Source organism: Miniopterus schreibersii (assembly GCF_964146895.1).
Source record: "Miniopterus schreibersii genome assembly, chromosome: 17".
Taxonomy (NCBI): Eukaryota; Metazoa; Chordata; class Mammalia; order Chiroptera; family Miniopteridae; genus Miniopterus; species Miniopterus schreibersii.
The window spans coordinates 920255-933040 of NC_138117.1; the positions used below are offsets into that span (position 1 = coordinate 920255).

The window sequence follows — 12786 nt, forward strand, 5'->3', positions numbered from 1 at the left end:
AATGGTGGATAAGCCGTTTTTTTCATTGTGGTTTGGGTATGGACACCTAACTCAAAAACCCCTCTTGCCAAAAAGCACTGGATTCATGCTTTACTGTGAAGGATTCTGGTACTCAAGAAAAACCATTTTTCTTTGTGTTGCTCAGTGGTTAGAGCATCAGCCTGCGCACCAAAGGGTCAAGGGTTTGATTCCCAGTCAACGGCCTGCACCTCGGTTGCAGGTTCCATCCCTGGCCCCAGTCAGGGCGAGTGCGGGAGGCAACCAATCAATGTGTCTCTCACATTGATGTTTCTCTTTCTCTCTCTCCCCCCCTCGGGCCCTCCCTCCCTTCCACTCTCTCTAAAAATCAATGGAAAAAATATCCTTGAGTGAGGATTAGCAAAAACAAAAAACAAACAAAACCTCCCTGTAATATGTGACTTAAGGTGGATTACACAGGGTGGAGTCTAGGACACTCACTGCTGTGTTTACCGAGGATGCTGCTCCCACTGGGTATCTCTTCATTCAGATCCACAGCTGGAATCTCAGGAGCAGCAGCTGCTTTAACTGATCTGTTCTTAATTTAGAGACAAGTCTGGATAATCTAAGATGATGTTTCCTTTCCTCCTTTGCTAACAGAAATCTGAGACAAATATTCTTTCTAGTTGGCCAGAATCAGAAAAATAAATGCATTTGCTCACTACCTTTACCCTGGTTATATGTTTTTTTTCTTCATTTTCCATCCTCCTTAAATTAATGACTAAAAAGCTCTACCTATTCTGGTATTTAGGATCTTTAAGTTCATTCATTCATATATGTATTTTAAATCCTCACCCGAGGGTGTTTTTATTGATTTTAGAGAAACAGGAAAGGAGAAGGGGAGAGAGAGAAACACTGGTCATTTGCCTCTCAATTCTCACCCCGACCAGGGGTCAAACCTGCAAACATCTGGTGGATGCGATGATGCTCCAACCGACTGAGCCCCCAGCCAGGGCAAATTCATAAATTTTTTTAATGGGGATGCATTAATAAGCCAATTAAATTTTTAAAAAATTCTTATCAGTTCCCATGTTTGCAAGAACTTTCAGAATAACACATGGCAAACACCCCGAACCTTGAGTATAAATGTAAACTCTTATCTGCAAACGCATCTTTTCCGTTTAATCACTGAGCTGCTTCTCTAGATGCTTCCACTTTTGAATACTTTGCCATGGACAGAAAACAGAGGCAAGAACACAGGCTCTGGAACCAAGAGACAGGACTCTAGCCCAGCACATGAGGGTCATCTAAGCAAGTCCTAAAACGTTCCAGTTTCAAGAGATTTATCTGGAAGAAGTACTATACAAAGATCAAACAAAAAATAACTAGTGAAATTTACAGTTGATTCCACTGAAAAACAGGATCAGAAAAATCTTCCTTCTGTAACAGAGAATCCTCTTGGAAAAATAAAACTCTCTGAGCTAGGCCAGCTCATAGTGTATTTCCTACTGAGTGACATGTCAAGAAATAAATATTTGTATACTACAAGACAGGATACAGGAGCCATTCATATCTGACAAATCCATGAATTCACTTAGGTTCTTCTAGAAATGTAGTCCCTGTGAATTAAATAGTATTTTGGGGGGCATAAAGCTTAAAAACCTAGCTATCGTATAGTTCCTGCTTAGTAAATGTGTTATGATCTCTAAACTAATGTATTTTTGGCATATTTCCCTAATTTTAAGAAAATTCAGGCACTGTAGCTTTTAAATTCCTGCCGTAGAGCTGAGGGTTAAGAAACGTAACAGTGATAAGAATGCTGGTGCAGATCCAATGTCCTGAGCCTCCCACCCTGTCAGAGCAGCCAGGCTTACCTGTGTCGCCGCTGGGCTCCAGGGTGCGTGGTTTGGGAGCCGGTGTGTTTCGAGGTCTGGCCTCACCCTGAGACGGAGACGGAGGCGCACTGTCTCCGTTCACTACGCGCGAACAGCAGTTTTGCGCCGCAGTATGGGCGGGAACGTGGTTATCTACTCCACCCAGGCCTTCAGCAGCCAGCCTGTAAGACAGATGCTGACTTCAGTGAGCTTGGCACAAGCCAACAACTTCCCATCAGAACGTTCATATGAAACAGTGACCGAGATCCTAACATTCAAACTCAAGGACAGATATAGAGAGAGGAATGAACACATACACAGCAGATAAATCTATACTGAGAAATACAACTATACTAAATCAAAATGAATTCAGCCCCTCAAAATAATGTTCAAATTGTACATTTTAAATATTTAAGTCTAAGAATATTAATCTTTATTTTCAATGCTCTGGAAGTATCTTCAAAGTGCTTGTGAAACATAAACATCAATTTCAAACTATTGTACTTGTATTGAACACTGGAAAGGTCTTCAAATGTTAACTCTAAACTGTTATAACTAACCTCTAGAATTATGAACTTTTTCTAATCACGTACTCACAATTTTAGTGCTTAATAATAATAGTTTATAATCAGTATTTGAAGACGGCAAATAAACAGAAACTACAAATAAACGGAAACTGCAAATAAAAAGAAACTGCAACCACAAAAGCAGGCACTTTAAACCACCATCAGTGGACAGAGTGCTGGGTGACACTGTGAGAATGACCCGGAGAGAGAGAGCGCCTCCAAACACACAGGCCACTCCATCTGCTCTCCACAGAACAGCCTCAGTTTGGTTTTCTTTTTAAATATAAGTATCAGATCCTGTCCCTCCCCTGCTTAACAGCCACTGTACCTGGAACGAGACCCAGATTTCTCACCAAAACCAACAGACAACTTTTCAGAACCAGCCCCTCGCCACGTCTGTCCCGCCAATCGGCACCGCCTCACAGCAGATACACTGTATCAACTTTACTAAACATAAAAAGCATGCTGAAGTCTTCGAATGCTATCACAAATTACAGTACGTAGGCAGTAAAGTAGTAACTGCTACAAGGTTACCAAACAGGGAACTGTTATATTCTGGAGTGGGAAGAACTGTGGAGCATAAATGAACCGGAAACGAGCGTGGGGCCCAGCACTGCCATCTCCTCTGCCTGCTGAGCTTCCCACAGACCTCGTGTCAGTGTTTCAGTTTTAGCTCGAATGGCACTTCCTTGGAGATGACTTCCGGACCTCTCTCTTTAAAACAGGCTCCCTTCCATCCTGTGACCTTGTCCTGTGTTAGTGACCTCACAGCTCTTGCCATCTCTGATGAGCTTTTGTTCCAACTTAAATTATTTCAAACAGAATGCCTCTTTCGTTGTCATCAACGTAATGCAAGTGCATTTTGAAATCAGGACAGTTCCTGAGGAAAGACCTTACAGTCCAGGGATCTACAGGGAGCTTCAATTCCTATAGCAAGACGACCCCCATTTCCCCTCATGATCCACCTGTTTACTGATAACTACACCTACATGGAGACGTAAAAGCCCACTTGCAGAAGGAATGAAGCAGGACAGACAACGAAATGTGCGAGCCCCATCTCAGTGAGAGCCAGGCTAAGGTCACGTACTGTGCAGTTACAATGATATAAAACATCCCCATCAGGAGAGCCTCCTGGGATGGGAGGCAGAGCAGTGGTGCTAGGGCTGGGGGGGGGACAGAGTTTCGTGGTGAGAGTGACCAGGTAATGAAGTCAGGTGGCAAGAAGGACACCCAGCTGTGATCACACTGGACATCTCCGAAGGGTCCCCCTGAAAAGGGGGATACTATGGGAGGTATATTATGTCTCAGCAGAGACATAAGCTTTTTTTTTTTCCCCCAAACTACTTTCTCAGGAATTCAATCAAATGACCTGGTTTAAATTCTATGGCAAATGCTAACATTACAATGAAAATGTCACGTGGGGGGACATCATGCTACTTTGGCGCAGACACTGACACAGGGCATTCTACCTGGCTGCTGTCCTGGTGGAAGGCTCTCCATGTCCGTGTAAGGCATCACCATTTTGCTGAATTTCTACTGAACAAGAGAAAGAAACTAGGTTTTTATACACTTCCTGCTGATGTTTTTCCTAAATTTTGCACACACACAGTAAGCTTACTGGCTGGGGGTGGGCTGCAGCTCCTCGGATTATCTGGCTCAATTGCCAACCCGTCCAGCACCACCGTCAGCTCTCCCGTCTGCACCACGCCGCTCTTGCTCTCCAGGGAGAGTTTCAAATGTTCTTTCACTCTCTCCACTGGAAAAAAAATCCTAATTTAAAAGCTTCTGCCACATATAAGAATGTTTTAGAAATCGAACTACCCATGAAGGGAGACTAACCCCGCCCCTGGCTACAGGGGAAGGTACTCTGCTGCCCCAGGGGAAGAAGATGCACCCTGACCGCCTGGCCTGGGCTCAGCCCTTCACTCTCATCATTTCTTCCCAGGACTGACCACCAGACCTGGGGGAGGCAGGTCCAGGCCCTCAACTATTCCGCAGCCTCCAACAGAGCAGAGACCCTGTCCCTCAGTCAGGGGCAGCCTCAGTCTCCGGCAGGACAAGGCCTGGTAAGCAATGACAGTAACTATGAAGACGTGCTGTCCACGGAGCTGAGGAGGAGCCACTTCCTCCGCACTCCCTGACCCTCCCCAGTTTCACAGAGGGAACCAGAGTCTGTTTGGATGCCGCACTCACAGGCAGTGGCTGACCTTCCCTCAGATACACAAACCAGTCTTCTTTAGGCTCCTACGGCAGCAGAGGCTAGAGCGAAACGTACACTTTCTGTTGTGTGTTGACAGAGCCTGCTTCAGGTCCACGGCCGCCCTTCCCAGCAGGGCATCTGCTCTCAGCGTGTGGTGGCTCCACACCCGGAACTCCAGCATGCTCTGCGCGGTCACACTTCTGCAGGGAAGGGCGAAGCACAGGACACGCGTTACCCAGTGCCAGCCTCATATGCCATTCACCTCAGTCACTTTAAAGTTGTGGTTCAGTTTAGGTGAGGAAACATTGCAGAAAACAGTCAAAGACTTGAATTAGAAACAGTACTACTTTCAAGTACACCAGGACCTCATAGCTAGGTAAGAATTTCTGTACTTATTGAACCAAACACTCAGTACGTCGAGAGTCTGAGGCTTCACGACGATTTCTAAACATTTGAGACAACCGATGGCATTGGCTATAATACACAAATTTATAACACTGTCTTTCAGAAATGCCAAAATTAAGAATAACTAATTTTCTGCCCTCTTTATTTTTGTGAGTCAAAGAGAAACATGGCTACATAGAAATACTTTCCTTTATAAAGCAAGAGCAAAGATTATTAGGCCTCTTCTGTGAGGAAAGGAAGTTAACCCGCAATCTTTTCACTTCTAATTTTGCCTGTTCATACAGCAGCTATTACTATAAGTTTTCCTACAAAATGACAACTTAAAAAACTCCAAGCACACATCCCCCTGAACACTTTGCACCCATTCTAGGTGGTACTTACACAGTCAGCTGCTCGTCCCACTTGGGGTTAGAAGAACTGTTGGATTTCGCTGTTTTCTTAATTTCTCCGTCTACAACTACTTCTGTGTATATTGCTGTTCCAAACCAGTTCTTTTTCCTCTTTAGTTTGGCACCAGAAACTAACAGAAACATGACAATCACTAGTAAATGTGTGTGGCCAGAAAGCAGAACTTATGCTAATAAGTCCATAAAAATAAAGAGCGCTGCTTGTGCAACTCAAGCTCTTTCCATTGAGAATGAAAAAAACACAACAAGAATATGACAATACCTTAGAACCATGGGAATTTTAATAGTACTATTGAAATATAATTCACACACCATACAGGTCACTCATTGCAACTATGTAATTCAATGGTGGTTGTGCAATTAATTTTTAAAAATAGTCACCACTCCCAAAAAAACACCCCATTCCATTAAGCACACACCCTCTCCCTTCCTTCCAATACCTCCCAATTCCCCCCCGCCAGCCCTAAGCAACTACAGTGACCCTTGAACACAGGTTTAAGTAAACCGTGACGTTCACTTACACACAGCTTTCTCAGTGTTGTAAATGTATCTCTCTCCCTTAGAATTTTAATTCTTTTCTCTAGCTGACTTTACTGTAAGAAAATAGTATGTAATACAAATAACACAAAATATGTGTTGCTATTATCAGGAAGCTTCTGGTCTACAGTCAGCTATTAGTAGTTAAGTTTTAAGGGAGTCAAAAGTTAAACACAGATCATCAACCTGATACACCAAGGTTGCAGGTTCGATCCCCTATCCAGGCACATGTAAGAATCAACCAATGAATGCATAAGTGCAACAAAAAATCTGTGCCTCCCTCCCTCCCCTCTCTGTGGAAAAAAAAAAAAAAAGTTATACCTGGATTTCCAACTACTCAGAAGGCTGGCTCTCCTAACCCTCACATTGCTCAGGATCAACTGCAGTAACATACTTGTTACTACAAAAAATAATTTATTTTCAATTACATCTGACATATATTAGTTTCAGGTGTACAACACAGCGATTACACATTTAAGAAACTTACAAAGTGATCACCTGGTAAGTCTAGTACCCACCTGACACCACACAGTTACTACAGTATTATTTTACATCCCCATGACTCTTTCTATAGCTGGCAATTTGCACATCGTAGTCCCTTCTTCCTTTTTCACCCAGCCCTCAAGGTGCCTCCCTGTGGCAACCATCAGTATAGTCCCCGTATCTGAATTTGTTTTGTTTGTTCATTTACTTTGTTCTTTAGATTCCATGCGTAAGTGAAATCACATGGATTTTGTCTTCCTCTGTCTTATTTCACTCAGCACAGTGCCCTCCAGGCCCATCCATGCTATTGCAGACGGCAAGGTTTCATTCCTTTCTATGGCTGAGCCAGGTTCCATTGCATACATGTAGCACCTCCTCTTTATCCACTTACCTACTGATGGGCACTTAAGTTGCTTCCATATCTTGGCTACTGTAAATAATGCAGTGAGCACAGGGGTGCAGAGGTCTTTCTGAATTGTGTTTTGGGTTTCTCCAGATCAGCACCTAGAAGTGGGATTGCTGGATCCTTCATCTCGTTATAGCCTTTGTTTTAAAGTCTATTTTGTCTGATATAAGTATTGCTACCCCAGCTTTTTCTTTGTTCCATTTTCATGAAATGTCTTTTTCCATCTCTTTACTTTGTCTGTGTGTGTCTGGATCTGAATGTCTTGTAGGCAGCATATAGAAGGGTCTTATTTTCTTACCCACTCAGCCAGTTACGTCTTTTGACTGGAGCATTCAATCTTTTTACATTTAAAGCAATTGTTGATAGGTGCGTAGCTATTGCCATTTTATTATTCGTATTTTTTACCTTTTTTCTTCTTAAAGAAGACCCTTCAACATTTCCTGTAGTGCTGGTCTGGGGGTGATGAACTCCTTTAGCTTTTTCTTATCTGAGCAGCTCTTTATCTGACCTTCAATTCTAAATGATAGCTTTGCTGGGTAGAGCAATCTTGGTTGTAGGTTCTTGTTTTTCATCACTTTGAATATTTCTTGCCACTCCCCTTTTTTTTTTTTTTTTAAATATATCTTTTTATTGATTTCAGAGAGAGGAAAGGAGAGGGGGAGAGAGAGAGATAGAAACATCAATGATGAGAGAGTCATTGATCGAGCCCACAATTCCCGGGCATGTGCCCTGACCGGGAATCGAACCCCGATCGCCTGGATCCCAGGTCGACGCTCAACCGCTGAGCCACGCCCGGCCGGGCTCACTCCCTTCTGTCCTCCAAGGTTTCTGCTGAGAAATCAGCTGACAGTCGTATGGAGGCTCCTTTGTTAAGTAACCAACTGTTTTTCTCTTGCTGCCTTTAAGATTTTTTGTCTTTCACCTTTGCCATTTTGATCATGATGTGTCTTCATACATGTAACTCCACTTAACAAGCACTTTGCCCAGTGACGGAATGGACAGCTAAATGAGTGAAACAAGGCCTTCGGCTTCCTTCTCCATCCTAATAATCATGTGAGGACCAACTAGATGATGCTAATTCCAGAACCCAAATTCCCCCACCAAAGAGGACAATTCTCCACACCCAGCAAAGGTTCTATAAATACTTAATGAACAAATAAAATACCTTCAGAGGGTGTCTACCATGGAGGCCTGCTGCAACAAATACACTATAGTATGAATCTAAAAAAAAAGATACTTATGGAGTAAATCTGCTAAATTCCGATTAAAAGAAAGTTTCATCTGGAACTAGTTTACATTATTATGAAAGTGACTTACCAGTTACCTGTAACTGTAACCTTCCACTGTGGTTATTACTAGTATCAGCCCTTGGTGAAGCAGTGGCCATGTCCCAAAATTCAGCTTAAACCTGTAAAAAATTCAATGTATTCATGTGTTAAACAAGAGATTATAATTTTCAATATGATTAAAACTAGGGAAGTCCATTAAGAAACCACCCCTGGTACAGTCTTGTCAGCCCATCACATGCTAAGACAGTCAGCTGTCCACCACTTGGAACTGAAACTCGGCACTGTGAGCACTGCAGACAAGCATGGCAAATGCACCATGTCCGAGCACCGTGAGCAGAGAACCCAGGGTCACATGCTCACTTATCTGTTTACGACATATTCTAATATTTACACGTGTATGTACTACCTGAACCACCTCAGTGGTTTCCCCATACCCTTTAAGACTTAGTGCGCCATTGCCCAAGGAAAAAAAATACTATCCTAAGCACTGAGAGCATAATGATGCAATTCAGGAATTTAGTTCATTACTATCACCTCATATATATTCCATTTCACTAGCTGCCCCAGCAATGCCCTTCACTGTAATTTTCAAGCACAGGGTCTTGTTCAGGTCTAATCGCTGCATCAATTGTCATGTTCCCAGTAAACCTTGCATGCTTCTTTTTATGCTATTTTTTTTCAAGTTCTGCTTCACTTCTCCACACCAATTTTTACTTTTAAAATAATATACAAAGCGGAGCCACTTTGTCTTTCTTCTGCATGACAAATATTTTAAGACTAAATTTCTACCTACTGTGAACCTGCTGAAGATAAAGGGGAACATTCTGGGCGAGGCTGAGGAACGCCGATGAGTGTTAACGCCCACCTTGGTTTTCCATTTGTAGTCTTTTCTATGGTCCATTCACAGCCCTCTCCAAATTCAGGGAGCCAGTGCCCTAAAATCATTATACTCCCTTCACTCATTCATAATTGCACGTGCTTTGCATCTGTGTGCTTGTGTGTGTAAAGAGACAAGAGAAACAGCTGCTATTTGAGAAACTGATTTAATTAACATAGAGCCAAAGAGGTGAATACTGCTCCCCCACTGCCCGCCCCTGGTTCCACCGCAGGCCGCTTCTCCCTCACTGTCACCCAGGTGCCCCCTCGGGAGTGCACACCTCTGGTGACCAGGAGCTGCCATTTTAAACTGCGAAATACGACAGGGTTTCAAAATGGCACTGTCTTCCTCGAAAGGGAGACACAGCAACTAAAATGGTCGGTTTCCACAAACAGTTCCACACCTCATTCAGGACAGGAAGGGTGTGGCCCTTCAAACACAGGTGCTGTCACAGTTGCCCTCTGATCTGAGGCTTCTCCATCTCACCGTGAGGACACCGAGCCTCAGGAGCAGTGCAAGTCCACAGTCCTATTTTTTAAGACGACATTACTACCAGGCCTACACAGGTGCCATCAGTCATCGGTACGTATAAAGTCACTGGCAAACATGGTCCTAGTTTAGAAAGAGCTGTCAGTCACTCACTGTGCAGCAGGAACCGCATGGGATGCTGGGGACCTAGAGATGAGTAGGACACGGCTCCTCCTTTCAAGGGGCTCATAGTCTAGTACGGAGATGAACCTGCAAACAAATGAAGAGCTTTCAGTGTGACAGCTGAACACAAGGCAGCACATGCGGGCACCCATGGGAAGTGATAACCCAGCCCTGGAGAAGCCAGACAAATACGGTCACACATCTGTCTGTAAAGGGGATTTGGCAGGAACACAAACATACTGGAGGAGAGAGCCCCAGCTTCAGGCTGAGTCCAGAAGGCAAGGTGAATCCACAGGAAACTTCTCGGGGACAAGACAGGACAGCATGTGTCAGGTGCTGGGGAAGCTTAGCCTAAGGAAAGGTAACCTGGAAGGTTAGGGCCCGCATTTAGGCAAAGCTACTGCATCAACAGCACAAATTAAAACTCAATGAACGCGGCAGAGAGAGAGAGCCGCGTAGGCCCCCTGCCCTAGAACACCCAAGACTCTGCCAACTGAAAGCAGACAGTATGTATTTCACAACGTAAACTTAATTTGAACAGCACAGGAGTGTCACTTCTACACACAGGACATGCAAAAAGACTGTGGGTCATGTCAATGACTTTACAAAGCGGGACAGTGCATCCTGACTCACCCAGACCACAAAGGTTTGGGCCCTGCTCCCTGGGAAACCTCGCCGTGCTGGGCACACCAGGGTGGGTATTTGGTAACCTTATAACACAGTGGAATGGCTCTAATTGTGCAGATAGCTTTTGGCATGTATCTCAGAGATTTTTCCAGTGGAATTCTGTTATAATAAAGCATAAGTCTGTTGGATTTTACATTTCTCATGACCTAAATATTCAGAAGGGAGAAACTCCATTTTTGGGGGACTGCTCATCACGAGGCCTGGACGTCACAATGGACGGCAGGTGGGGAGAAGGCAAAGGAAGCAGGACGCCTTTCCCACCAGCCCTCGGCATCTCTTACTTTCACCAAACGCTCAATAACCACCACTGTGGGCTCCTAAGGTCCGCAAGTCGGTCCGGCTCCCTGATTAGCTTCCTGATAACACTTGGACCTACCGTTCTTCCCTAGCCCACACCATCACCCCATGCGAGGCTCCACGCCCCTGCCCACCCCACTATCACAGGCGCACCACCCTGGACTTAGGACCCTCCTTTCCTCACAGTCACCCGACAGCCACCTCACTACTGCACTCTGTCCACCTAACTCCAGACCCTCAGTCCCTCCAGCTCTCCTTGGTCCTGGCAGCTCCTACTGGCAACACCACCACTGTCTGCACGGCACTTCAGTTGCAAAGTCCCACGGGAGTCCCAGGGAGCCGGGAGAAGTGCAGTCCTTTCCAAGGTTAACGCCACGCGTTAGCATCCCTCTCGGTGCCCAGCCTGTCTCCACAGGCCTCTCCCTCCTAGCATCTCTCCTCTCCTTGTCTCTCCCCTTCGATTCTAAACGCAGCCTTGCTGGGTGGAGTCGTCTTGGTTGCAGGCCCTTACTTTTCATCACTTTGAATAGGTCCTGACACTCTCTTCTGGCCTGAGAAGTTTCTGTGGAGACATCGGCTGACAGTCTATGGGAGATGCCCTGTAGGTCACTAACTGCTTTTCTCTTGTTTTTAAGATTGTCTTTAACCTTTGCCATTTTAATTACATTTTGATGTGGGCTTTAGGTTCATCTGTTTGGGACTCTGCTTCTGGACTTGTATGTCTATTTCATTCCCTTTTAGGGACGTTTTCGGTCATTACTTCTTCCTCTAGGTCCTTGATCCCTTGCCCTCTCCCCTCCTCCCGGTGCCCTCATGATGCGAGTGCTGGTGCCCTGCCTGCTGCCCCAGAGGCATTGGATTAGTCTCCTCCTGCTGCTTTGACTGCGTGCTTTCTGCTGCCTCGTCTTCCAAATTGCTGATATGACCCTCGGCTTCATCTAACACAGTCTTCGTTTTGGTAATTATTGTCTTCATTTCTGACTGGTCCCGTTGCATGTTTTTTCTACTTGGAGGCTTCCCATCTCTTTGTTGAGGTTCTCACTGAGCATCCTTATGACCGGTGTTCTGAATTCTGCATCTGTAGGTTGCTCGTCTCCACCTTGATCAGTTCTTTTTTCAGAATTTTGTTTGTTCTTTCACTTGGAATGTGTGTTGCCTCATTTTGGGTGTTTGTTTCTATGTATTACGAGGATCTGCTACGTCCCCCAGTCTTGGCAGAGTGGCCCTTATGCATTAGGTGTCCTGGGGCCCAATGGGACAGTCTCGCTGGTCACCTGAACAGTGCTCCAGGTGTGTCCCTTGTGTGGGTTGTGTGCCCTCCTGTTGTAGCTGAGCCTTGATTACTGTTGGCACCTCAATGAAAGGGACTGACCCTCAGGCTGACTGGCTGTGAGGGACAGCTGTGACTAGAGCAGAGGAGCTGCTGTGCAGGGGCTGAAGCCAGGAAGCAGAATGTGCTTTGTCCGGGCTCTGGTGCCCGCTGAATCCACCTTTGGGTGAAGGAGTCATCTTTATAATTCCAGCCCCTAGCCCAATTCTCAGTCTTTACTCAATAAATACGTGTTAAATGAAGATTCACAATTAATAAAACAATCCTGTGAAATTAGGGTGGTTTTTAAAAAATGTACGCATATAGCCTAGAACTAAAACTTTAATAAAACTGAAATATTATAAAGGAAATTGGGGACATAAACCACTTATACCCTCTCCCATCTCTGCCCTGCTGATTCCGAGCTCCAAGTCCACGTCCACCTAACCAACATGATTTCATATCTACAACCCCAAATAAATGCTCAATAAAAACGTGCAGTAAAAAAAGCAAAAGGTAAATGTTACCAAAAATGCTCATTTGACTTATTAAATACTCAAACGGCCAAAGGTATATAAACAAGAGAAAAGCTCATTAAAAACTTGGGACATTCTCTAGCCCTAATTATTCAAAATAATTTAGAAGTCACATACTAATCCCCAAGTTGTACATCAACTAGAATTTTCTAAAAGTCTGGAGGAGCAATAGCTGCTTAGAACACAGCACAAATTTTCCCACAGAAACATTGTAAATGCCGGTGAGCTAATACAGAGAGCTACTGGGTCACATCCCAGGCAAATAGCTTGTGCAGGTCAAGGAAGCCTGTTGTTCACAGACAGG

General features: G+C 44.6%; 1 protein-coding gene across 19 annotated transcripts in view; it reads right to left on the reverse strand.

Moving 5' to 3' along the window:
- WWP1 (WW domain containing E3 ubiquitin protein ligase 1) overlaps positions 1-12786 on the reverse strand; it is a 44470-nt gene that overhangs the window by 20554 nt on the left and 11130 nt on the right. For 7 of the 19 annotated variants that reach the window (XR_013997454.1, XR_013997456.1, XM_081116936.1 and 4 more), the window contains 7 exons: positions 9645-9740; positions 8154-8244; positions 5385-5523; positions 4674-4798; positions 4017-4154; positions 3868-3934; positions 1833-2014 (listed from right to left, as the gene is read on the reverse strand). Coding sequence is in view for 14 of the 19 variants with exons in the window: in XM_081116936.1 (XP_080973062.1) it covers positions 1833-2014; positions 3868-3934; positions 4017-4154; positions 4674-4798; positions 5385-5523; positions 8154-8223 (721 nt within the window). In the remaining 5 variants the exon portion in view is untranslated. Of the gene's footprint in view, positions 1-1832; positions 2015-3867; positions 3935-4016; positions 4155-4673; positions 4799-5384; positions 5524-8153; positions 8245-9644; positions 9741-9893; positions 10005-12786 lie in introns of all 19 variants that reach the window. The other 12 variants (XR_013997452.1, XR_013997453.1, XM_081116928.1 and 9 more) reach the window with 4 other exon arrangements.